This window comes from Leptodactylus fuscus, chromosome 6 (assembly GCF_031893055.1).
Source record: "Leptodactylus fuscus isolate aLepFus1 chromosome 6, aLepFus1.hap2, whole genome shotgun sequence".
NCBI classification, from domain to species: domain Eukaryota; kingdom Metazoa; phylum Chordata; class Amphibia; order Anura; family Leptodactylidae; genus Leptodactylus; species Leptodactylus fuscus.
In genome coordinates this window covers 56,796,458-56,822,369 of record NC_134270.1, presented here as the reverse complement: position 1 = coordinate 56,822,369, position 25,912 = coordinate 56,796,458, and the positions used below count along the sequence as shown (strand labels likewise).

The window sequence follows — 25,912 nt, the reverse complement described above, 5'->3', positions numbered from 1 at the left end:
CACACACACACACACCAACAAACAGATTTCTGCAAACTGTTACAGAAATCAGATTGTCAGGTCCTCACTGACGAGTTGGAAAAGATAATGAAACCTTTCATTTTTGTACAAGTGCTATATGGCTTTAGTGCTACAGTTGCCAGACTTTTTGATGACTCAACTCCTACTTACACCAACAGGTTAACCTTTAATTCACCAGTCAATGCAATTACCAACAAAAGGGGATCAAGATCATACGTCAAAGAAGATGGTTCGTTTCCTTTACACATACGTGTTGTATTGCAATTGAGCAGCTCTGCAGGGGCCGCTGCCTCTCTATATATTGACAAAGAGCCTCTTGAACTGACACAAAATTCCTGGTATTTCCACTTGGAGCTATACTCTGCAATGTGACACGAAGACTTGTCTCGAAGTGTTTACTTGAAATCATGTTTGCTGCACGGTAACAAGCATCCCACACCACCCACAGCAATATGTTTCAGAAGCTTCTACTACCGGGCAGAAGTTACATGACGATAATGCAAACCGCTTTCTGTAATGAGATGGGATTTGCAGAGTTTTTTCTCCCTCCTTCTGTCTCAAATCTCAGAAAAAAATCATTAACAAAATAAAACCCACAGCAGAAAATGTATGCTGCAACTACATACATAGAAGTCCCTAAAAAATGTTAGAGCTGCGGGAGTTAATCTGATAACTGACAGAATTGCCTTATTAATTCAAGATGCTAGAAACTAATTAATACTATAAACTAATATATTCTTATCATTGTAAGCCTATAGCTATAAAAAGCTGTCCATGAACAGCAGCTTTAGAATATGTGCACACATTTTCAGTCTCAAGCTGCAGAATCGGCAGACCAAGCAGGGTGCTTTTTTCACATTCTGCTGTGATCTCTGCCTCTCATTGAATACATTGGAAGGCAGAATCGAGGCAGAATATGACACTGATTTGGGGGCAGAATCCAACTCAAAATCAGCAGCAGATGCTGGTGTGTCAGCAGGCCCTAGCACATGCACAAATAAAGGTATTCACATAAGAACCATTTTATGGACATGCATGGCCAAGCAGAAAACAAAAAAGTATCTTACCTGATTCAACTTCCAGTGGAACTCTGCGGGTTTATAGGATTTCTCTTCTGTAGGTTCTTGTCGGAACAGGAATCCCAGTTTGCAGTTGTGGATGTAGAGAGAGTAATGGTGTCGATTCATGTCTAGAGAGGAAATAAAACTAGGGGGTCAAAGGCAATGCATCCGTTAACACTGTAGAGTTACACTCAGGGAACAAACTTAAAGGGGTTATCCACCGTCTAATATTGATGGCATATCCTTGGGGTAGACCATTAATATTAGATCTGCGAGGGTCCGGCAGCTAAGACCCCTGCAGATCAGTCTTTCAGGGACAGGGTGGCTCCCAATAATGCTTATATGCTGGGAGTCATACAAGTCACTTGCCATATGATATGTAGCAGTTAGGACAGTGTTGCAGTAAAAAAAAACTATTGTAGTCCAAGAGAAGTGCCAGACTGACCTCTGTCCATCTCTTTAGGTTCCTTACATTGGGATAAATTCAATAAAAATAAATGAGCTCCCTTCGGGGTAAGGCCCTTAGGGAAAGTGTGCGTGCCACTGCAGTTTAATATTACACTGCTAAAGATATATTGCTTAGCACTAGTTCCTTGTTCACGTAAGCAGTTTTTCAGGTTTAACCACAACAAACAATGTATTTTTAACAGTCTAAGGCCCAGTTCACATCTGCATTCGGGTTTCCATTAGGGAAGTTTGCCTGGGGACCCCCCGAATGGAAAAATATATGCATTAAAAAGTGGTTGCCTAAGGAAACCCACGGACCCCATAGACTATAACGGGGTCTGTGTAGTTTCCCCACAAAACATGCAGAGAGAAAAGTCCTCCAAGCAGCACTTCTCTCCGCATGTTTCATGCAGAAACCACACAGAGCTCATTATAGTCTGTGGGGTTTCCTTAGGTAATCACTTTTTAATGCATATAGGTTTCCGTTTGAGGGGTCCCCAATCAGACTCCCCCGAACGGAAACCTGAATGCAGATGTGAATTGGGCCTAATAGAAATCAGCAGCAATATGAATAGTCGTGTAATGGTCATCTGGTGTGGCCTTATCCTTAGGCAATAGCCAACATGCCTCAGTGACATCATCGGCATCTAATTAAGTTACCCGATACAGGAAAAAACTGACCCATTTATCAGGGTGAGCTCATGTACGCATATAGCAAACAAAGCATAGCCCATCACTGCTCTAACATGACTTTACTGTAGTGCTATTTAATGTACATACTTGAGTATAAACAGAGTTTTTCAGCACACCTTTTGTGCTGAAAAAGTGCGCCTCGGCTTATACTCGAGTCATTGCGGTAATTTTCTGCTAGCAGGCCAGGAACGCAGACTCCGCCCCCATAAGTACTTCTGCAGTTTGAAATGTACAGCATCGCCAAGCTCCTGATGCCGTTGCTTATCTGCAGTGGCAGGAGCGTGGCGAAGCTGTGGGCCCCGGCACCCGCCCCGGCGTCTGTATGCCGGGTCTGTAACTATAATGGCGCCGCGGCAGTCGCCATAGCGACCGGCATCTCTACTGTAACTCTTACAGCGGTAATGCAGGAGCTAATAGCTGTGCAATCAGAGATCGCAGGCATGAGCTCTGACATCTCCGCTGTAAGAGTTACAGTGGAGATGCCCCCCCCCCCAAAAAAAAAAAAAACAAAACAAAACAAAACAAAAAAAAAACCAGAAATTCCGGCTATTTTAATTTTTGAAATTTTCCAGTAGCTGCTGCATTTTCCCCCCCTCAGCTTATACTCAAGTCAATAAGTTTTCCCAGTTTTTTTGTGGTAAAATTAGGGGTCTCGGCTTATATTCGGGTCGGCTTATACTCGAGTGTATACGGTACATTGTTAATGGGGTTTCCGTGACAAAACAGCCATTAATTTACCTTCAAAACCGCAGCATTTACTGCATGTTAAAAGGTAATAGGAATCGAAAATTATTGGGGAACCACAGAAGTTTCAAAACATAGGCAACAGTGATAAGGAAGTCAGTATGCCTTTCTATATTTTTGTACATGATTGGCCAACGGTTTAAAAGTTATTTTTATCCGCTGGACAACACCTATAAAGGATCTGTCTACCTGTTGATGGTTTCCAGCAAAAACAGGATTGGAGTAGAGTGCAGGGCACAACTTCAACATAAATATATATTATAAACACAAGTTAATTGATGTACTTACTAAGTGATAGAAATTTGAAGCATCTGAAAGCTAACATTTCATTGGTTGCTTCTCAATATTAGTTATTTGTCCCATTAAAAGCATGGTCAGAAATAAACCTTCAGGAGTGGGAGGGGAGGGGTGGAAAGAAATGCTTGACAAAACAAAAACTACTTTTCTTGGACTTGATCTCATGCTGCTGATATCCCACAGAGACACAAACATGGCTTGGTTTCTTTAGCGTTATTTTTTAAAAAAAAAAGTCTATTAATGGAGGGCAGTGATACCATCAGGTTACATTTCACTTCCCACAGACAACAGGTCTCTGTGCTCCTCCATTAATGTGCTAGCTGATCAATACCTCCTCTGTGCACTTCAGCAGCTCAGGTGGTAAGACAAGTGAAGAAATATAGGGTATTTTGTCCTGCACATACTTTTTAGTAGATGACACATACCAAGCACTGCAAATAATCATAGGCCAGTTATATGCATGAGTTATGGTAGGTATGCTACATAGCACGTACAGCTAAACTAATAATATGCAACTCCTAAGAAAGATTTGATGGCTTCTGATGCAAAAGTGTCAAAGTACCTAATAGAAAAAGCATTGTTGCCCAAATACACACACATATTATTGCACAAGTCTATGTACATCTAGTGCATGTAGGGGTTCTTCTGCAGATACAAGTCTGTAAGTGTTGCCTGGCTATATAATGTCACCCAGATAGTTACTGCATTGCAGTATCCAGGCCTCTGATGCTAGCAACTCGTCATGGAAACAGAAATCAATCCATGCTATATGACACATCAATATGCTAAAGCCTAGATTTACAAATGCTTTGCTACATTATGAGGTTATTTTAAGTAAAACAAAGCAGTGACTCTTTATCTGACATTAAATGAGAGCTATAGATGTTGTGGAACTACAAGTTCCAGATATTCACAAGATGCGGAGACTATCAGGATTAAAAAAAAAACCTCATAGGGGGAGATTTATGAAACTGAAAAAAACAACTGACGTGAATGGGAGCTGTGATGCAGTAATGGCGTCCAGTGACAATACAATGTACGGTGCTGCTTCTGTATCTGTACACAATATAGTACGTGCACTGGAAATAACCCTGAACAATCCCTTTGAATATATCATACATATTGGGGTGAGTACCTGTCTTGTCAGAATTACAAAGGATTGTTTCCTTGTCTCGCCCTCCTGGTCCATGCCTCATCCACACAGATATGACAAATGGCTCTTTCAGGTCAGCAGTTACAATACCATCAGGAACCTTGACAGCTTGGGTACCATTAAACTCAAACACCTGGTCACTGTCATGGCCGTTATCGGTGGACAGCCCCTGGGTCCAGTTGGCAGCGGTACTGGGAGGTGGCAGCAGCTCAGCAGTGCTGGATGAGGCCCCTGCAAGAAAACACGACATGAATAAAAGGCAGGTTATTATGTCACCCTGTTCGCCACTATCATATCTGAAACATATAAAATAATGCAATGATTTTAATAGGGTAAAACCTAAACTAGCAATTCATTCACAACATCTCAGTCTTACCACATAGTCTGTGAATAGATTTCTCAGAATAGGTATCTCGGTCGCACCCTTTGCCAATGTGACTGGTTTCCAGTTGTACGGTGGCTTGAATGGAAGTGATGGGCTCATCACATGTCTCCAGATGCATTCCAGGGAACAGTGCCAATGATCCAGTACCAGGTTCATACTCTATCCTTTTACTCCAACCTGTAATGAAACCAAAGTGAATGCAGATAGTACTGAGCACCTTACCCTCTCTTTTGTAGTATTTCCATTTTATAAGCGTCCAAGTTTGCCCATCATTTCACTATGATTTTATACTTACAAAGCTAAGAAGAACTACAGGTGCAAACCATGGCTTTTAGGAAAACACCTACCTTGCCAACTTGCTTTACAAGTTGGTTTAATGCTGATCTTGACCAATATATCCTCAGTGGCCCTTTTCTTCCCGCAGTCATAGGCAGTGACTGTGAGCTTATATTGACGTTCTTTTCCATAATTCAGCTTCTCTGTGTTCTTGATATAACCTGAGACCAAAGGTGACATATTACTGTAATTCATGAGATGTTACATGTGCAAAGCAAGGAATTAGTTTGCCTAATTATAAAACAAATTTATATATATTTACACGGCTCAATAAAACTTTCATATAAGGATACATTTACTAAAGTGAAGACTGACAATTATTTCACCACCTGGAAGGGGCTGCCTAATATCTTAAAAACTTTGCTACAAACCGGAAGTGATTTCAAAGCAAAGGAAAAAAAAAAGGGTAACTTGCCCTCAAAAGGTAGTCAGGGGGGGAAAGTGATGACGCTGAGCTGTGATGCCAGCCCCTCTGAATGGAGCTAAAGGACAATAATAGGCACAAATAATTAACAATTAACCCTTTAAAGGGAGCGTACCACCATCAAAACCACTTTTAAACCATTTGCATGCTATTGAAGGGCCGCTTAGTGACATAGTGAACATACTTTCTTATATCAGCTAAGAAATTCAGCTTTTCCACATGCTGATAGATAGAAATCATGATTTGACAGCTGCCAAACTGCTCTCTCCCATAACAAGAGTTTTTGACAGAAGGCTAATAGTCATGCTGACAGTCTGGTTGCTGGGTAAAACATCGCCTAACAAGCACAGTCTATGTTGTCAGGCAGGAAATTCCCTAGCAAACAGACTAACCCAGATTAATAACCAGTTCAGCTCACAGCAGAGAAGGGGCAAGAAGCCTTGGTAGGACTTACCATCTTTGTCAATAGTGAAGGGAACATCAGGTGTCACAATTTCATAGCTGCAGATCTGGCTGAACTGGGGGGAGCAGTCAGCATCCACAGCTTCTACCTTCAAAATATTGTCATATTTTTTGCCCTCGATGACTGTTGCTTTGTAGGACTTCTCTTTAAACACCGGAGCATATTCGTTCACGTCATTCACTTGGATATGCACGGTTGCCCTGCAGCGAGTTAATCACATAATTGAGATGAGATCAGCTGCACTGGAACTTAATGCAGGATGCCTAATAACTGGAAAAGTGCCTCGAGGGAACGGCCCCCACACTGGGACTAGTTCTCTTATACAAACTCACCGCTAACACTTTACAACACGACACTAAAAATACATTAACACCAACACACATCTATGTCGCCTTTTGTTTCATTAACAGAGCAGTCTTCTTAAAGAGGACCTTTCACCTCCTGGGGCACATGCGGTTTTATATACCGCTACAAATCCGACAGTGCGCTGAATTCAGCGCACTATCAGCTTTCACTTTCTGTGCCCCCGGTGAAGAGCTATCGGTGCCGGTACCGTAGCTCTTCACTGTTAGAAGGGCATTTTCTGTCAGTCAGGAACGCCCTTCCTCACAGTAGCGTCTATTGCACTGTACTGTGAGAGTGGTGAGGAACGCCTCCCTCCGCTTCTGATAGTACTTGCCCATAGACGTCATCGCTGGGAGGTAAGCAACACCCCTCTCACAGTACAACGCAATAGACGCTACTCTGAGGAAGGGCGTTCCTGATTGTCAGAAACGCCCTTCTGACGGTGAAGAGCTACAGAGCCGGCACCGATAGATCTTCACCGGGGGCACAGAACGTGAAAGACGATTTCAGCACACTTTCGACTTTCTAGCAGTATATAAAACCGCATATGCCCCACGAGGTGAAATGTCCTCTTTAAGAAAGGCAATGCAACCACTATACCATAGAATAAAATAGACTAATGCAGAACACTGCTTTATAACAAGGATCAGAAAAATAATGGAGCATTGCCCACAGGTGCCAGTCTGTCACAGGGGTGTAAAGCTGCCCACTGAAAGCAAAAGGTAAAAAAGCCTCCCATTGAGTTCAATGGGTAGCGCGCGTAAGACCGAACCCACTGAAGTCAACGGGATTCTGTTTTACTGCTCTCACTCTGACACGAGTTTACATGTCAGAATGAGCGGAGCATTACTCCGTGTGAAAGCAGCCTAACAAGTGTCACACATTTTAAAGATTTCAGTTTTTCTCTTTCTTGATTTTACCCTTCCAAAAACGTTAGTGAGCTTACTTGTGAGATTTTTTTGCATTTGAGCCATCTGGTCCTTTTCCGCAATCGTAGGCTTGAATTGTAAAGGTGTAATCTTTCTGCAATTCGCAGTCTAATTTCTCCGTGGAACGAATCACGCCCTCACCAGTGGATTTGTCCACCACCATGGCCTCGAACGGTACATCTTGGTCATGAATTTTAAAACCACAGATCTCACCTAGAAACATCACAAGCAAAGAAAAGAGGAGGAAATAAAAAAAGAAAAAAAAAATTATAACCTGAAACTAGTCACCCCTTAACCCTTTCACTGCCCACGCTGCCTTCTTTTAAATTGGGCTGCAGGGCAGAAAAAGGGTTAAAATTGTGCACAACATGAGGTAGCAATCTCAACATAAGATATAGAGACATAACCAAAAGAATAAATAAAATATGACTATTTGGCAGCCAAGGGGGTTGTGAGGGTCTGTGGACAAGGCAGAAGCACTGTGCTTTAATAGATGGGGTGAAGTCCAGGTACTTTGTTAACAGAAGCAGGTGCCTGCCTTTCAAGCACGTTCAGAATCTTGCATCCATTCATGCAGGAATACAAAGAGTCATAAATAAAATATACATATATGTAGACAGGCATTTCACAGGAGTACTTGTACAGAGATTGGTACTAAGAAAAGGAAAAGAAAAAAAAGAAAAGAAAAGAAAAATGGCATGCACCCGAGGAGGCTGGTGCTAATGCCAAGGAGATCGGCCTGCGCCAAGCAATTGGGCAATGTTTTTTGTTTTTTTCATATACCAGTGCAGAAGGTTAGTGCAGAGTCGGGTGAGAGATGAGGAAGCTTCAGCTCCAGCTCCAGCACCTGATTCATGGAAATTCTATTACCAAGAAAATTGGTTTTATGGGCCGGGATAAAAAAAATAAAATAAAAACAAACCAAGAAAAAAAAAAAAAAGACCAGTAAGTAATAAGATGAAGTCTTCCTGTGCAATGAACCTGGCTAAAATTAGGGAATCAAATGCAAAAAATCCATGGGAGAAAACAGAAATATCCATAGCTCAGACATCCATTTCAAGAGCCTGGCCAAGGAACACACCTTTTATAAACTGCTGTCTGCATGGACTCTATATATAGGGATGTATATCACACTGAACATTTCTACGCAGATACTCAGACTTGTTGTCTCCGGCCTCGTCGTCATGTTTATGGCACTTTTTAACAACTGGCAGTGACGTGAAAGTCCTTTGTGCCACTTACATTTCACACAATCATTTTATTGGCTTATAAACCATTAGAAGTGCTGCAATGTGCTGATGCAGACCATGCGACAGACACAGGAAGACTCTACTAGCTGTAGCAGTACTACAAGTCTCAGCATCCACTTACAGGTAGGATTTAGGCATAGATTGTCAAGACTTGGAATCCTGCAACAGATGAAGAGTCAGTGATAAAACGTGGTCAAATACACTCATGATGATGAGGCCAACAGTAAGTGTGAATGATCTGCTAAATGCTGCTCTTACTCATCCCAAATCTTCCAGCATCCACACCCCAGGACATGGTGCAGGCAGAAGACAGCCACTTTGCATTGCAGAGACCCTGACTTACATGGAGATAACGCTGCATGTGGTTTCCCTGTATTACAATGTCATTTAATTATCAATTGATTCCAGTTGATCTAATACAATAAGCAGATTATGGCATTATAGCGCCAACATTTAATATGACCGCTAAGCTTACCCTGCAAGTTGTAATGAGTCTACATAGAGGTTTGTGAACTGCTGAGAACAGATAAACTGAATTGTGTAGTTTAGACACTGGCACAATGGGTATAGAAGATTAAGGGTAGGGTGCAGAAAGGGGAGAACTAAGGCCCGGTTCACATCTGCATTCGGGGTTCCCAAGCAGACTTCCCGAACTGAAACCGATCCGCATTACAGAGCAGTTATCTAAGGAAACCTGCAGACCCCATAGACTATAATGGGGTCCATGTGGTTTCCGCCCAAAAAATGCGGAGAGAAAAGTGGTGCTTGCAGGATTTTTCTCTCCACATACTTCATGAGGATACGGGAACGGAATGGCCAGAATGCAGATGTGAACCGGACCTAAGAATGCAATTATACAAAAAGTCCAGATATGGATATATATTGTGGGATCTGGTACTGAAGCAGTATGAATATTCACATACAAGGACGGATTCTGGGGCTGTATAGTCAAGGATACAGAGGAATGGGAACTTGGTACACATCTCTATACTGCATCAATATAAAGACCACAGAGGAACAGGCACAGTGTGGTACAGGAGGTAAATGGATTTAAGATAGTCAATGTATGGTCCTGAAACTGGTGTGATAGATAGATAGATAGATAGATAGATAGATAGATAGATAGATAGATAGATAGATAGATAGATAGATAAGGAGCATCATTGTTTGATCAGATATTGGTGCAACATGGATATGGATATCTAGAGGTGTGGTCCTGATACTGGTGTAATGTGGCTATAGATAAAGAGGGATGGACTCTGTGTGGTCCAAAATGGAAATAAATAGACGGCCTGGTCAATGTGGAGTCCTGGTATAAGTGTAACATAGATATACTGTATATACTAGTAAGAGCCACACAAAGTTAAGAGAACCACCATACTGAACTAGCAGAATTTTCCTTCTCACTTTCCTGAAATGGATGTCTGACAGCTAGATATTTCTAACCAATGGGGGGTTACATAGCAAATCATTTTGATTTCAAAATATAAATTAAAAAGTAACAAAAAAAAAAACACAAAAAAACAGAAGATCATAAAAAAGGGATCAGAGTATCTTCTGTTTAACCCCTTCAGAGCCAGTACTCAAAAGCAATATATACGCATTGCAAATTGAATGGCGCTGAAGGAGTCAAGTGCTGATTCCCCATTTTCAGAACCAAAAAGTTAGTGGGTTAATAAGTCATAAGAGGATAGAAAGAACCCGTTATCACCTTCCTTGGTGACTGTCACCTCAAAACTCTCTAAAGGGAGAAAAGATAAACCTGTGTCAGTAATTGAGGAGAGAAGGAATGGTCAGAGAAACACACAAACCAGTCTTGTATTACAATTACTTTCCAGCCAGTATACCTGCCAAGTCCTCTGCTGCTAAACAAGACTGAAGGGGAGAAAAAAAGGAACACAAGATTTCTCAAGTAGACAATGAGCGTTGCAAAGTAATTTTCCTGCCATTCAGTGTAGGAGGAAGCATGACATGCCATGTCAGAAAGAATTAAAGTGCCCCTGTCACCTGGACAGTCATCTTATGGCCACCATCAACATTTCTGAGTCGTTTTTGAGAACTGAACAAAATGTGCAGCTGTGATTTTCTGGCACATGGCTCCAAATCCCCTGCATCCTATCACTATCCTTGAACTCAGCTGGAGCTCCCCCTAGTGGTAGGTGCAGGTTCTAAGAATTGTCACATTTTATTGTACAGCTGTAGAAAGAGAAGCAGAAGCTAATAGGTATCAGGGCTTCATCCATGTAGGCAGATAAAATGCTGGACATATGTATGGTGGTCAATGAGTCACTAGGCTAATCTCCATGTCTAGCTTACCTAGAGGTGACAGGTGAACTTTAGAAACCAAACAAAAAATTTATATGATAAGCAACTCTTATTTCAAACACTATAAAAGGAAACTCAACCACATAACCCATTGAGAGAAGTAAAGGCTTATCAATGGACTGCAACAAGATTGCATTAACGGAGCATAACGAATCATCTAGGCATTGTCACTGTTTCTTCTTTTCATGGGCTATGGTGACAACCCATTCGCGTGTACCTGTGGAAAGACATGCAGCACATCTATAGAACAAACATGTGACGTTTTAGGGCCAAGAGGTTAATCTGTGCTTCCTGTAAGCACGCAAGCGAGCAGGACCTTTATATTGGCAAACAAAGAGGTTCATTACATGTCAGCTGAATGGTGAATTCTCAGCTCTGCCCCTCTCTCCAGCATTGGCCACTCTTGCAAACTGCGAGACTACAATTTATGACAAATCTCAAATCTGATTTTTGCTTTGTTTCACAGGTTAAACTCCAATCATCTGTTGCGGTAGGTCAACCCTGCCAGCAATAATCGACTGAATGGGTAACTCCTGTGTGTTGGGGTGAGACCAGGAAGAAGAGGAGCTAGTGAGCGTTATGCCTCGGTCACACTTGCGACTGCTTTCCGTCCGTCATGAATCCGCCAAAATTGCAGAAAAAACGATTGGGAACGGTTTGCAAATGGCCCATGTAAAACCCCATTTACTTCTATGGGTTTTTAAAGCAATCTGACAGGTGTCTTCTTGTAGCCTCTCCGCCGTGAATCCGATCTTTTTGACAGACAGCAAAGTCGATCATACAGGACTTTGTGTCCGTCCAAAAAACACTGTTTCAAGGTGGAGAGGCTGCAAACGGACACCTGCGGATTGCTTTAAAAACCCATTGAAGTGAAAGGGTTTTCAAACAGACCATTTGTAAACCGTTCCCAATCCATTTTTCTGCAATTTCGGCAGATTCACAACGGACAGACAGCAGATGCAAGTGTGAACGCCCCCTTACAATGAGAGCAAAGGGGGGTAATAATGTTGAGGTGAGCACAGCTTCTTTTATGTTTTCATCCCATTCTGAGCCTGTTTTGCAATACCCTTCCCTGCCAGACAACCCCAAGTCAGCAATGGATTCTCCAAACATTAGGCAGGACTATTTTTCCCGTATTTAACCATTTGGACACCTTATACCATCCACACCTCAACAGTACAAGGCTACCGGGTGGTATACACAGCTGAACCTTCTGTCTTAACACGTTTGTTTTCTCTGATCTTATACAGGACAAGACACGCGGTGATGCTTTCACAGGACTCTGCCAAAGCACCACTGGATAATTGTAGGCTTTCCTATTCTTCCATTATAATAACTCCGCTGCTTTATACAGTGGAAGAATAGCTCAGTGCTCATTCAGCGATCGTTTTGTTTACCGCAATACTGATAAACCGCAGAAAAAAAGAGCTGTTCCACCACCGGTCACCTTCATAAACATGTATGAGCAGTTAACAGCATTTGGCAGCTGCCTGCTATATAAAAAATTGCTGTCTTGAGCAATTATTGTCTGCAGCCAATTCCCGTCTGATAAAAATTATTAGACGTGACGGCCAGGCACACTGGAGCCACAAGCCTGGATGTCTCTGAGGTCTATAGAAACTCTACAAAGTCTCTTGGGACTTGCCATAAGATATAGATTGTATTATTTAAAGTGGTCTGACCAAGCAGTTGCTAAATAGCAATACATGCATCATCCCATCATACTATTTATATGTACTAATAGTGTTCATGCATGGAAGACGGCAAGACTATGAATCTGAATGACACTACTGACGTCATACACTCCCCCCATTGTGTGGTCTCTTGCTGGTTACATTTAATGCGCTTTACTTGAGTTCCCAAGAGCAACCCGTACCAGATGCTCCACATCATATACAGGCTTCTCCATTGTAGCATAGGGAAATTGGTGTGAAAAAAAGACAAGACATGGCTTCCTGCTAACAAGAGGCAATTCTGAGACTGGGTCCGTAACATCACCTTCTATGGAGAAAGCACAATCTGCTGGTGGGTTTTATCTGCTCCCAGGAGAGACCCAGCAAGGGAGGAGGAGGACGGTGGGCACATGCATCAGTGCTATCAAACGGGGGTAGAGCCAGAGCCATGACCTCATTGTGCGGAGGATAATATGTGGGGGCGAACTGCAATTATTAGCAGAGTAAATAAAAGCCAGACATGGCTGGGAGGGGGCTCTTAACAGTCCCTCAGAGACTCAAGTGTTAATAAAACAAGTACATACTCGCTAATAACAGCGATGTGCCTCGCCTTCTAATTATTAACCCTTAAGCCTTAATTATCCACAAAGAAAGATGTTATATATATAGTATGGTAGACTGCTGGGAACAATGGATGAGAAAACGGTTACAAAAGGATCAAAATACCATTATCTGTGAACAGATCTCAAGTCTATGTGAAGGTGGATTCTGCCTCATTCAAAGGTAGATTTCACAGTGAACAAAGGCATACAAAGGGGCCATTTTACCAGCCTCCATTTAGCCCACTGAATACTATAAAGAGGAAACAGACCTTATTGTGGGACCCTTACATTACTGACAGCACCAGAGGTCAGTGTAGCAGCCACATGGGCCAGCCCAAGAAGAAAAGCACTGACTATACGTATTAGTGGCAGACAGAGGCTCATGTCCTCCTCCAAGTTGGTGCCTGGGTATACTGTTCTAGGCAAGAGACTCCATTCTGTACGTCTGATGATCAGTCCAGAATGGAGGAAGTCTTTTCCAGCGATATTGAAAACTGACATTTCTGCCGGTTACATAAGATGGTCACAACCCTGTCTGAATGTATGAACAAAAACCTAAAAGTGAGCATTGTATGCCAAGGCTTCAAAATGCTAATCAATCTTTAGAAAGGTCACATTGGGTCAGCATGGAATAAAAAAAAAATAGCAAAATATACAAAACCAAATAAAAATAAAGATGCCGAGATTGCTTTGCTTTAAGGGCGAAACAACTAGAAAAAGAGCAAAGCATTAAAAGCCACACCGTTTATAAAGAATTGCATTTATTCTCGATGCTGGGTTTTCGCCACTGTTCACAACACCAACAAAGAGCATAATAATGTAAAGGAGGAGATGGCGGAATGAGACAGCGGGTCTCTGGCGGGCTACGGGAGCCTTTGATTCTCAGATCACATGTTCCAGCCTGCAGTAAGACAGGCAATAATGGAGCCTCATTGAAATTCCAGCCACGGCTTTCCTTCCACTGCCAGCAAGTTCTCAAAGTCTTTCCTTGTTCACTTCAAGGAGGTCGTCATTCACTTCTTTTAGAAATGTTAAATATCTGAATCACCTGTGAGCTTTAGAGGGAGCTTGAGGCATCCATAGTGTATATATATATATATATATATATATATATATATACTCTCAATGCAACAATCTGTAGAAACGTTGCAGGCTGGCATTTAGTTGTGTATGGCCGTGAATCTATCTGATGACCCCGACATGACAAGGTTTTGCTACGGTACAAGGGTCACAGAGTAGATTTTGACAGAAATCGGATCAGGTCTTAGGTGTTGTAATTTTAATACCATCAATTATGGAAACGACAAAAGACCATGTCTTCTCTATAGCGCTGAAAACCCCCACAAATCCCCTGGATTAATCCCCTCACCCATAACATGTAAGTTTAGGCAGCAGCTTAATACTGGGGCTGCGATGGAGATAACTAGAATTGCAGCAATGGGTGTGACAGAGGGACGACATACAGGGGGCCCAAAATATTCTGTGTGATCGTAACTCAATATTACTGCTTTATTTATTCGTCTTGCCCAGCACCAAAATAATCGTCTCTGGTCGCCCCACCTGTCTCATGAGAATTCTGTTGCATTTGTTTAACCAAAGAATAGACATGAGCTGAATGAAAATAACAAAAAAAAAATCCCAAAAAACCCGAAACTCCCACACCCCATTCTGTAGCGATTTTCACAAAACTGCTACAAAACCATAGTATGTAAATGCCCCTATAAGCTTATAAGCTACACAAAGCAACTCACTAAGACCCAGAGGAAGCACTGCAATAGGAAAGAGAATGAATAAAGGATCCAAAACATAAAAAGAAAAGCATGGTACAAATTTAGAGAAATAGAAAGAAAAAGAGAAAAAACAAAAAAAAACTCTGCATAGGCCCTGATCTAATATAAGAGCCAAAACATGCACTGCATATTCAAACCACATATATATTGTTTGCTGATTGTCCGATAGCCATATGACACCCCAGTGTAATGCAGACAGGCCATTAATCTCACCCCACAGTGGACAACAAGGCTACAAGGCACAGAAACACTGGAACAGGAAACATGGAATTAACTCCGTATAGTCCCAAAGCTCTGCATGAAAATGATATGTTCTCCCCATGCTTACTGCATTTCTTCTGTCCTCTCTAGATTCAGTTCACACGTCAAACAATTACGGTACTTAGAAAGGAGCCTGCCAGCAGCTTTGACCCTTCTAAAATGCCGAAAAACACTAGCTTGGTGACTTGTAAACCATTGTAGCTGTAGAAGTGAGAAAAAGATGTTGTAAACTGTTTTGTGGCATTTGCAGAGTATTCTCCAAGTGTAAACTGTCCTGGACGCTCAGCAGTAAACACTTCCCAACGCGCTTCTCTAAGTGATGGCTCTAGTGGTATTCTGAATGGTTACTAGAAAGGTTACTGAACAGAGGAGGATTGGGGGAGTGTATGGTAGCATACAGGGGACATCCACTGTAAAAAACCAAACACCTACCTCATGGACAGTAAGTGTCCCTCTGTGGAGAAAAGCGCAGCAGGCCATTCTTTCCTTTAAAGAAGGGCTGAGGAGTCAGAGTTGTGGCCAAGTATTTATTTGAAGGTATATAGTTACTATATTGTATAATGAATGAGATTAATAGTTTGCCAGATATCTGCGTACTACTTTCATCCTGAATGAGTGGAGCTTTAATGCTTCCGTCTGACCATGACTGTCAGCCACTTATTAAGGAGTCAGAAGAGTCAGTGATTTTGCCTCCCGACTCCACAGACCTGCTTTACAGCATATAAAAATATATATGCCAGTGCATACTAACTAGTGTAAGCCAAAAGGGCACTGTACTAACAGTATAGTCTATAGATACCATGTGTATGCGTGCCAGAAGCTTTTTTTAATGCAGATGCCAAAGATGAATAAAAATGAAGTGAGAACATTTCACCATCACCACCAAGTCCAGTAATTTGCATCATTTAATAGATGATTCTCATCTAAGTCCAGAGCAACTGAAATTTTTTCTTTAGCCCCTACTGTTTGAGCAATACAACCTTAGGGTTGGTTGACACTAGCGCTTGTATTCCGTCCGGAAGGAGTCCGCATGGACACCCCCAGACGGAATACAATCACAATTGGAAGCGCTGTGCTGTCAAAGCACACGGACCCCATAGACTATAATGGGCTCCATGTGCTTGCCGCACACTGCTTTGACAGCACAACACTTCTGATTGCAATTGTATTCCGTCCAGGGGTGTCCATGCAGACTCCTTCCGGACAGAATACAAGCGCTAGTTTTGGTGTCCGATATATTATTTAGACTCTGTACTGTCAGGTGGGTGGTGTCAGACAGGAGCAGACAAGGGGTGTGATTCTGAGCTCTGACACTATCCACCTCACAGAACAGATCCAAAGTAGCATATCAGGCACCAAAACTAACTGCACAGCCTGAATGTGAATGAAGGGAGATAGAGAAAAAATTCCAACTATGCTGGAATCAGTGGAGCGGCGGGTATTAATTTATTATTAACTGATTCTAAGAACTGAAGCTGGAGGAGATGGTAAAATGTCCTCTTTAATACAGCAACCAATAGAAAATACCATTGTTAAAATTATAGCAGGGGTGCCCAATATGTCGATCGTGATCTACCGGTCAATCGCAAAGGAAGTATGGGTCGATTGCGTGACATAAAAAAAAAGATGTCAGCCTATCAGACATCCTCACACCTGACCTTTTCTGACACATGGGTGACCAAGCTATGGAGTTGCCAGGTTAGCCTGGTAGCTACTGTCCGGACTATGCATCCCTGGCTGATTCCAGGTAATGACAAAAATGTACAGAGTTGTATTAACAAAATGGGTTCATTCAGTTATGTAAGGTACACCAGCATACTGTATATTGTACATGTATAAAGAATCCTTGTTTTTTTTTCTAAATAAATTTCTGTTTTGCATTTTTGAAGCGGGTAGTAGGTCATTTTGACTTGGTCATTTTATAAGTAGCTCGTATGCTGAAAAAGTGTGAGCACCCCTGAATTATAGACATACAGTATCTGCCCAGAGATCTTTGGGTGCTGTATTACAACTTATAGGTGCATGTATGAGGATATATGACTTATTCCCATACCAGCATCCCAGTAAAGAGACAGAAACCTTTTTACTGGCCATTCAGGTGGTGGAAATTGAAGAGGAATTCCTCTTCATTTTCCGGCCACGGTCTACATGTGGCAGAATGCTGATACAGACATCGGTATTTCATTGCGGCTTTCTGCCACTGTTTAAGGCCCAGGTGAATAGTCCTGCTGCGATCCCATTGAAAATAATGGGAGGCGGCTACTGGATGGAATCTGCCAGTGATTTGAAGGTCAAATTTTCCCCTAAATCAGCGTCAACGTCCTATGTGTGAATTGCCCCTTAGGTGAGTGCATCAAAAAGGTGGAGAGGAACAGCTATAGCACAATAGAAACATGCACAGTTCCAGCCAGCAAATATACCGCAGCAGCACACAGAGAACTCCATCTGTTATAGCCCGTCGTCTATTCCCACAAAGTAGTCTGATCTGCTGACTGGAGATATATACAGGCCATGGAGATGTGTCCAATGTGGTGAGAGGCTGCTAAGCAGATTAACATGTCTGTGCAACTGGATCCAGCATAGAAACATTTCAGCCGTAGTTAATGGGCTTCTCTCGCAATTGACGCTCAACAAAAACACCTACTGGAGAAGGCCAGACAAAGCCTCGCTATTTGTTCTCCAGGGGGGAGGGACAGAACAAGGCCATATTGTTTACTAGTGTGACATGAAAGAGCCTGCTGATTCAACTCTTTGGGAATGTGCTCTATGGCGGCGTCACACATTTCTATGGGGCAGAAATTTATACTGAGCGTCTATTAGCAGCGATCGCTCATGAGCTTGGTATGTCCCTGCACTATAGTGATGGGAAGCTAAAGCTATTCAATCTCATTTAGTAAAGTGTTTGGATACCAAGTTTGGTTTGTTCTGTTTCACAGCTGCACAAAAAAATTAAAGGGAATGTGTCACCAGAAAAAAAAAAAAAAATTAAATCAAGTTTTGTATTAAACATATTTAAGAATATTTGCTGAGTTTTTCCACATTTTCCAAGTTCCCTTCTATATTTTTTTTTCTTAAAAAAAAATCCGAAAAATCAAAAGTTTTGACTCTGTAGTCACCTCACTTATCACTACATTGGTGATCACAGCTATCACGTATATGTAGATAAGAAAGATAAGTAGATATGTAGCTAAGAGTCCACTAGTCCCAATAACCAATTTCGCAGCTCATCTAATGCCTTCCCTGCACAGACCACAGAGCATACCTAGAAAAACTCTCCCATAGAAGTGGGTGTGCTGCAGACTACTGTGTCTAAAGTCCATGGTCTATGTCTAGGAAACATGAAGGTTAGGTGAAGGCTCTCCTTAAGGAGTGATGTTATCCCCATAACCTGGTCTAGAACTCTCTCATCTTTGCCAAACCAGTTTTCCCTATGCTGTGCTGAAGAGGTCCAACCAGATCGAAATAATGCTGTCCACAGCTGGGATTCTGTTCCTTTTGGAATAGATCTATTGGTTTGGCTAATCCTCGCATCATAGCAACAGACTTGTTGAAAAAGTTATGTATGATGTTTAAAGGGCTACCCCTAGAGGGCAGCAAACAGAGGCACTGTTTTCCTATTTACATCTTGGAAAACAGATTTGCATATTTTTCCCATAATCCCCCAGTGGAGCGAAAAGGGCTTTTGTAAGACTCCATACACCTGTGAAGGTGCTCTCTCCTTAAGGAGTGATATTATCCCCATAACCTAGGAAACCTGAAGTGACAGACTATTTTAAGTGGCAATAGATGGAGCCGCAAAATTCAATATAGAAAACATAAAAACATCACAAAAAAGTCTTTTAAACTTGATTTTGTCATGACACATTCCCATTAAAGAGCCTATACTCACTGATCCACTTCTGTTACAACAGCGCCCAGGTCCCAGATGGTCTACACTTCCCGTCCATCGCAACACAGCAGGAAATAATGGTAATGCCTACTTAGTCAGGCACCGGCTGCGGTGTTGTTTGACGCCTCAGCTAAGAAATGGTCTGGAGAGCAATCCCAGGCATTTCTTGCTGTGCTGAGACAGAAGAACTGATGACCAGTGAGGACCCTCGTATCATGAGAATAATAGTAGCATCAGTTAGGTGATCATAGGTTCTTTCTATTTTTTTATTTTTATTTTTTTTTTAACCTCAACTCTAAATGCTGTTGGTGAAAGACAAAAAAAATATTTGCATTTAACAAGTATGCTCAGCCTAAAGGACTCCTAAATTCTGCCTGACACAATGTAAAGGGTTCATGAAATACAACACCGCAATTAGAAATCTGATCTATTTTTTCACTTGTTTTGCAATCTTAAAATTAACCTTTTTAATGCCATGCACAGACACGAATAATGAATCTGGGAATATTATTATGAACATTGCTACCATGTAACACAAGAACACAGAAATGGCAGGATTTCTCTACAGGTCTTGTAGGAATAAGGAAAGAATCCAAATAAGATTATATGAACAATTTGCTAACAAACGGAGTGGAACAATCGAGAAACTGCTTCCATGCTCAGTCGTGTGGTGCTGTCTGGCAGGGAGGCCTTACAAACCCAGGGGCTAGAAAGCCAGTGAAGCAGAACGCTCAGCAGCCCAATGCAATTGCTCTATACAAAAGGGGCACAGCAGCCAAGGAGTTGATGTGTGTGGACGGTACGCCAGGCCAAATGCCAAGGTCCATCATCACCAGTTAACTGAGATCTGCATCAAACATTCTGACTTTTGGTACACAAGGTCATGGACTATACATATCCTGACACATTATGCAACAGCAAGAAGAGTCAGAAATCACAGCAAACAAATGTAACAATTACAGAAGATAAATAATTCTAGTTAATGGAAATGACAACTGAATGCAAAACCAAGTGCAAGTTCCCAGAGAGCTGGAGGAAAGCTGCAAGAGAAGGTTATGTATTATAGAGACAAGACTCATACCTGCGTAACGTAGAGGAGCATCTTTGTCTAAAGCTATGAGGGGAGGGTCCAACAAAACAGCATTGTCATTTTCTGTTACTATCCCGTGATACGTAGTTTCAATCCATGGCTTGTGTTTATTAACTGGGTGGAAAAGAGGGGGGAAAAAAGGAGAAAACCTCAGTGAGAAAATCATATAAAGTAACACTCAAAACAAATGCAACTTTTTACACGGTGTAATGATGTACAAAAAGAACTACCAAAGTGCTCAGTATTATTTTACCCAGTTGTATGTAAATTTGAAGACAAAAAAGTTCACCAACGGTCTAAAATATAGTACTTGTATAGGTTAAATCCAGTATGCTAGGTTCACACTTTTGTTCGGGTTTCTGTTCATGAGATTCACTTGGGGACCCCACAAAAGCAAACCTAAAGTAGCGGTTACCATAGACTATAATGGGGCTCTGACCCGCACCTTTCTTCTGCAGGTCAGAGTATGGACAGGGAGGTGCAAGCAGTCTACAGGTAAAGAATCTCATATGCATTAACTAAGAAGGTGAACAGATAATCCCTACAGGAATGCCAGGCAAGATGATGAAGAAAGGTTCTGTACAGGTAATGTACTGGCTTACACACCGCTATCATGTGCCTGATTCTAAGGGTCAGTTCACATTAGCGTATGTATTCTGTCTGGGGAGAGTCCACATGGAGACCCCCCGAACGGAATACAAATGCAATTGCAAGCACTGTGCTGTAAAAGCACACAGACCCTATAGACTATAATGCGGTCCATGTGCTTGCCACGCACTGCCCGTACGAATCATTTGTGCGGGCAGTGGGCGGTAAGCACACGGACCCTATTATAGTCTATGAGGTCCATGTGCTTTAACTGCATGGCGCTTGCAGTTGCGCTTGGTATTCCGTTTGGAGGGGTCCTCATGTGGACTCCCCCGGACAGAATCCAAACGCTAATGTGAACCAGGGTATGGCTGGTCTTACACGACTGTAGTGGTTTTGCGGTCCGCAAGTTGCTAATCAGCAACACTAAATTTCAATACAAATAGTCATTCTGCAGTCGTCCGTGTCCAGCTGCCATGATGTCCGTGACCTGTGGACCTGAGGTATTCAGTGCGGACCTTGGTAACGGCACGACACACCACGGATAAAATATCTGGTAGTGTAAGAGGCCACACTGAATACAATGTGTCCACAAATGGTCCACAATTGAGAACCCACAATTGCGGACCATTTGTGGACTAAACTTACTGTCGTGTAAGACCAGCCTAAGTGGGGTACCTGCACCTGCTGAGTGTCAAGTCATTTTTTTTTTTTTTACATATGAAATCAATGTAAATATAAATCAGGAAAGCAGTATAAAAAATACATTGCAATCCATAGTAATTTCTGCATCAGGATTCATTTCTTATTCTAAATAATACATTCTAAGTACAAGTAAATAGATGCCAATTACCCAGCAATACAGAGATTAGTAAACCCTTCTTCAGCCCAAGGCCTAGCGCAACCCCAAGGCCAATTAAACTGAAGCCTTTATCTGCAATAATCAGATTATCAGTGTTTCTACATTTGTGCAATTGCTGCAATCAGACCTATTATGTGATAACCCAGTGACCTGTCTGCTGGAACATCCATCCATTCAACTCCAAGTTACAGTAGAAAGCTGGGTATACACAGACAGATTTCCGACCGAACACACTGAGTTTACAGATACTGCAGTTGTTATGAGTCGCCATTTACACACGGATATTTCCTTTGATCAGAACTAATTCCCATCTTCTTCATCTGTTAAAACTATCCGAAAACAAAACATTTCTACTCACCATAAGGAGGGCTATGGACCAGATTTCGATAGAGTTGGGTAAAAGTTACCAACTCCAGTTTCAAGATAAAATTGTTATTTTAAATGACATTCTACAAATACACTAGCCCCACCTCTCTCCGTTGTTCTGGTCCATCGGAGAACCGAAACAATGGAAAAGAAGACCGCTAAAATAACAGTTAAACATAGGGCTTGGTGGACCCCACTGACTATAATGGGATTTGTCAGGTGTTCAAAACTGAACCAGCGGATGAAAAAGTCTTACGTGCAGGACCTTTTCCTGCAAGCTTCATTTTATCCCTGCACTGTATTTGGCTATTACTAATCTGATGCTGGAAAACTGCAAGGTGTAAAGATGGCTATAATATATATATATATATATAATATATATATATATATATATATATATATATATATACACACACACACACACACGAGTATATATATATATATATATATATGTGTATATGTGTATATGGTAATGATCAGTCGCATCTATGGGATCATTTGTAAACAAGGCATTCTTGCACCATGTGACAAATGATCGACTGATTTTAGCCGATCATGCCGAACCCAACCATAGCTGAAATCAATTTGGTAAGCTTGGGTTGAGTTTTCAATCAATCTGCTCTGACATTTATCCGTGTGTATGGGCAGCTCAAGGGAGTATATATGGAGAAATTATATTGATCTGGATAACATTCTAATATTTTCTGCTATCCAGATATACAAGAAACTCTGTAGTATTTTTTTTTGCCATGTCATAAATGCTGTAGATGGGTGAAGATAACATACATGAAATCCTATCTTGATCCTCCACTAATTTCCATAGAGAAAGGCATCAACAGAGCTACTCAACCCCTTTTGGCAATGCCCCAAGGGGGGTTTCAGACCAGGGCTCACTGTCTCTTATACCATCTACAGCACTGGGGAAATTCTGTCCTAGCAATTCCTAACACCATAACAGAGGATGGTTACCAACACGTTGCAATGTCTTGTGTGAGTGATATCATGTATGGCAATCGGTCATTTCTCATGCACTGAATGATCCTTAATACATGTCTATGGTGCTTGTCACACCATAAGTGTGACACGTTTTCTAACACATCTGATGTGACAAGATTCATGCATGATCCCCTAGATCTCATTCGTTGCTGTACCACTTACACGTAAGAAGCCATAGTTTCTGCTACTTATGCTACAATAACTATTTGCAGAAACATTAATCCGACGTCTCCGCAGAACATATATTTTTCTCTTTGTACAAGAAACTTGTAATCTTCCCCAATATTAGTTTTGTGATGTTGATTATAAGTTCGGTTAAACTCCTATAATTAGATATTGCGAATCCTTGTACTGTGATAAACACAGGTGTACATTACCGCCTCTCACCCATCAAGCGCCTTCCTTCAGCTTTCCATCAAACATTAACACAAACAGAAATTGTGTATCCCCAGCATGGCAAACACAGCGACGGCAGCTCCTTTCCATAGTTTGCTGCTCCTGTATAAATGGCTTCGTTTCTCTTGTGGAGCGACATGACCACGACACAAAGAGGCGATCTCAGTAGCAGCGTGATAACAAATAGCAGGGATATTGTTAACGCTGAAGCTAAAAGGACAATGCCAGAAGATTGTAGAAGTTAAACCTGTATGTGAGCCCTCAGCAGGCACTCTACAAACACAAAAAACATCATGATCACCTGACTCTATAAAAGATAGGGACAAACAAAATGCTATTAACGGTGTATGGCCAACCATAGGCGCAGTGCACACTGTGCTTGAGTATTACATTTAACGCATGCCTTGGGAAAAGCTCCTGGCATACAAGTTGGGCCAGTATGCAATATCATAACATTTTTCAGCTATATCAGACACCGTAGTAGACTGCCCTGTCCTATACAGAGGCCCACCACAAAGTAAAAGGAGTAAACACAGTATACACAGAGACTTGCAAGTGTTTTTTATTGGCTGAAGAGATCTATGAACATTCAAGATGTTTGGAAAAGGAAGGGATTACATTCTGGAGACCCGTAAATCCAACTATCATTGACTTATTTTATTTAACCTAGTTGTCTGCATTACCACATAACCTGCAGCAATCCTGGGAAAATTCTTAAATATTTTAGGAGACACCCAAAGTACAGCAGTCGCTTCAGGAGGTAGAAGACACCTGCAATCTGAATATGCCATTGTGCGGCAACACATTCAATAAATGCTTGAACATGTTCATGAAGCTACTTGATCTCCTAATCTCTACCTGAAGTGCAACAGCAAAGATAAAGGAAGATACTACATTTCTACAGTAATCCACCACCCTAGGGCTGGGGAGGCCGTCTGGTTTCTAGAGTCAATAAATACTTGGGAAGGGGATTAATAAATTCCCTTATGCCACTTTTGCAGCGTAAAATAGCCACAGATGCTATGCAATTGGTGCTTTTCAAAAAGTGGGCGGGCCATGGTATGGACGTCAACAGTTTTGATGTCCGCCCTCCATATGCTTCTTACTGCCTGTTTATTTTTCAAGGAAATAAAAAATATATTTGAAGATTGCTAAACATGGATTCTTAAAATTAAACAGTGATACTGATCTAGTCCTTGTAGCTCCAGTTCTGATGCCCCACAGGGCCCCGCTAAGCTTTACTTTCTACAGGCCCTCAGCATATGTGAAATGCATGAAGACGTCTCTGCAATAACCTGCCCCAGGGCATTTACTGTGTATACCCAGACACCAGGAAGTAAAGAAGGATTCTCTGTGATTAAAGGGAATTTGTTGGCAGGAAAATCAAACTAATGACACCATCTTGTAAGGCAAGCAACGGTAGACATGGTTAACCCTCCCTAAGCCAACGAATGTGGTTAGGGCTTGTATAACAGACATACTGTATTCTATATAAGTATTGTGAGAAGGTGACAGGCAGAGCGCTGGAGTCCCGATCAGCCCCAGGTTTCTGAATTATGTGTGGTCCAGTGCGGGTCTGGAATAGGTTTCATCCCCAGGACCTGAGGCTCATTACTGGGCCATAAAAGGCTGCAGAGCCTGCACTTCAGGGTAGATCCTGGGAGCGAGAGGAGGCGCCTGGGTCTGTCCTGACACACAAAGTCTGGTGAGAATGTATTGCACTATTGTTGTTTACTTGTGCGGTTGGTAGTAAGCCACCCGTACAGTTAGTACCTTATTGTTTAGTTAGTTCTCAGATGAGCAGGTTTTTGTTTGACATTCTTAAGGCTGTATTTTATTTTGCTCATTTTGTGCCTGACGTAAAAGTTTATTTATTTTGCGGTTTTTCTAAATAAACCTGTTTGCTACAGATTTTGTGGCCGTCTCTGACTGGTTGGGTCTGCATCATTGCTGCTACCGAGCTATCTTCCCCACAGTATATACATAATATAACACAAATAAAAATATATACTATATGAACAAGGGGCCAATGTTCACCACATGGGCATAATCTACCCCCAGAGAATATGGCTGAAGGGTTTCAGCAGCATTTCTGTCAATTTTTATGCCAAGTGGTATAAAGAATAGAGATGAGCGAACACTAAAATGTTCGAGGTTCGAAATTCGATTCGAACAGCCGCTCACTGTTCGAGTGTTCGAATGGGTTTCGAACCCCATTATAGTCTATGGGGAACATAAACTCGTTAAGGGGGAAACCCAAATTCGTGTCTGGAGGGTCACCAAGTCCACTATGACACCCCAGGAAATGATACCAACACCCTGGAATGACACTGGGACAGCAGGGGAAGCATGTCTGGGGGCATAAAAGTCACTTTATTTCATGGAAATCCCTGTCAGTTTGCGATTTTCGCAAGCTAACTTTTCCCCATAGAAATGCATTGGCCAGTGCTGATTGGCCAGAGTACGGAACTCGACCAATCAGCGCTGGCTCTGCTGGAGGAGGCGGAGTCTAAGATCGCTCCACAC

At 41.9% G+C, this 25,912-nt stretch overlaps 1 protein-coding gene across 4 annotated transcripts in view; it reads right to left on the bottom strand.

Annotated features, from left to right (window-relative positions):
• The window catches only part of CLSTN1 (calsyntenin 1), a 58,262-nt gene that overhangs the window by 12,693 nt on the left and 19,657 nt on the right, over positions 1 to 25,912 (bottom strand). For 2 of the 4 annotated variants that reach the window (XM_075280023.1, XM_075280021.1), the window contains exons 2-9: positions 20,170 to 20,292; positions 10,260 to 10,289; positions 7,316 to 7,511; positions 6,016 to 6,224; positions 5,149 to 5,298; positions 4,793 to 4,978; positions 4,399 to 4,647; positions 1,089 to 1,210 (exon numbers count right to left, since the gene is read on the bottom strand). In XM_075280023.1, coding sequence (XP_075136124.1) covers positions 1,089 to 1,210; positions 4,399 to 4,647; positions 4,793 to 4,978; positions 5,149 to 5,298; positions 6,016 to 6,224; positions 7,316 to 7,511; positions 10,260 to 10,289; positions 20,170 to 20,292 — 1,265 coding nt within the window. The remainder of the gene's footprint in view (positions 1 to 1,088; positions 1,211 to 4,398; positions 4,648 to 4,792; positions 4,979 to 5,148; positions 5,299 to 6,015; positions 6,225 to 7,315; positions 7,512 to 10,259; positions 10,290 to 20,169; positions 20,293 to 25,912) is intronic. The other 2 variants (XM_075280022.1, XM_075280024.1) reach the window with 1 other exon arrangement.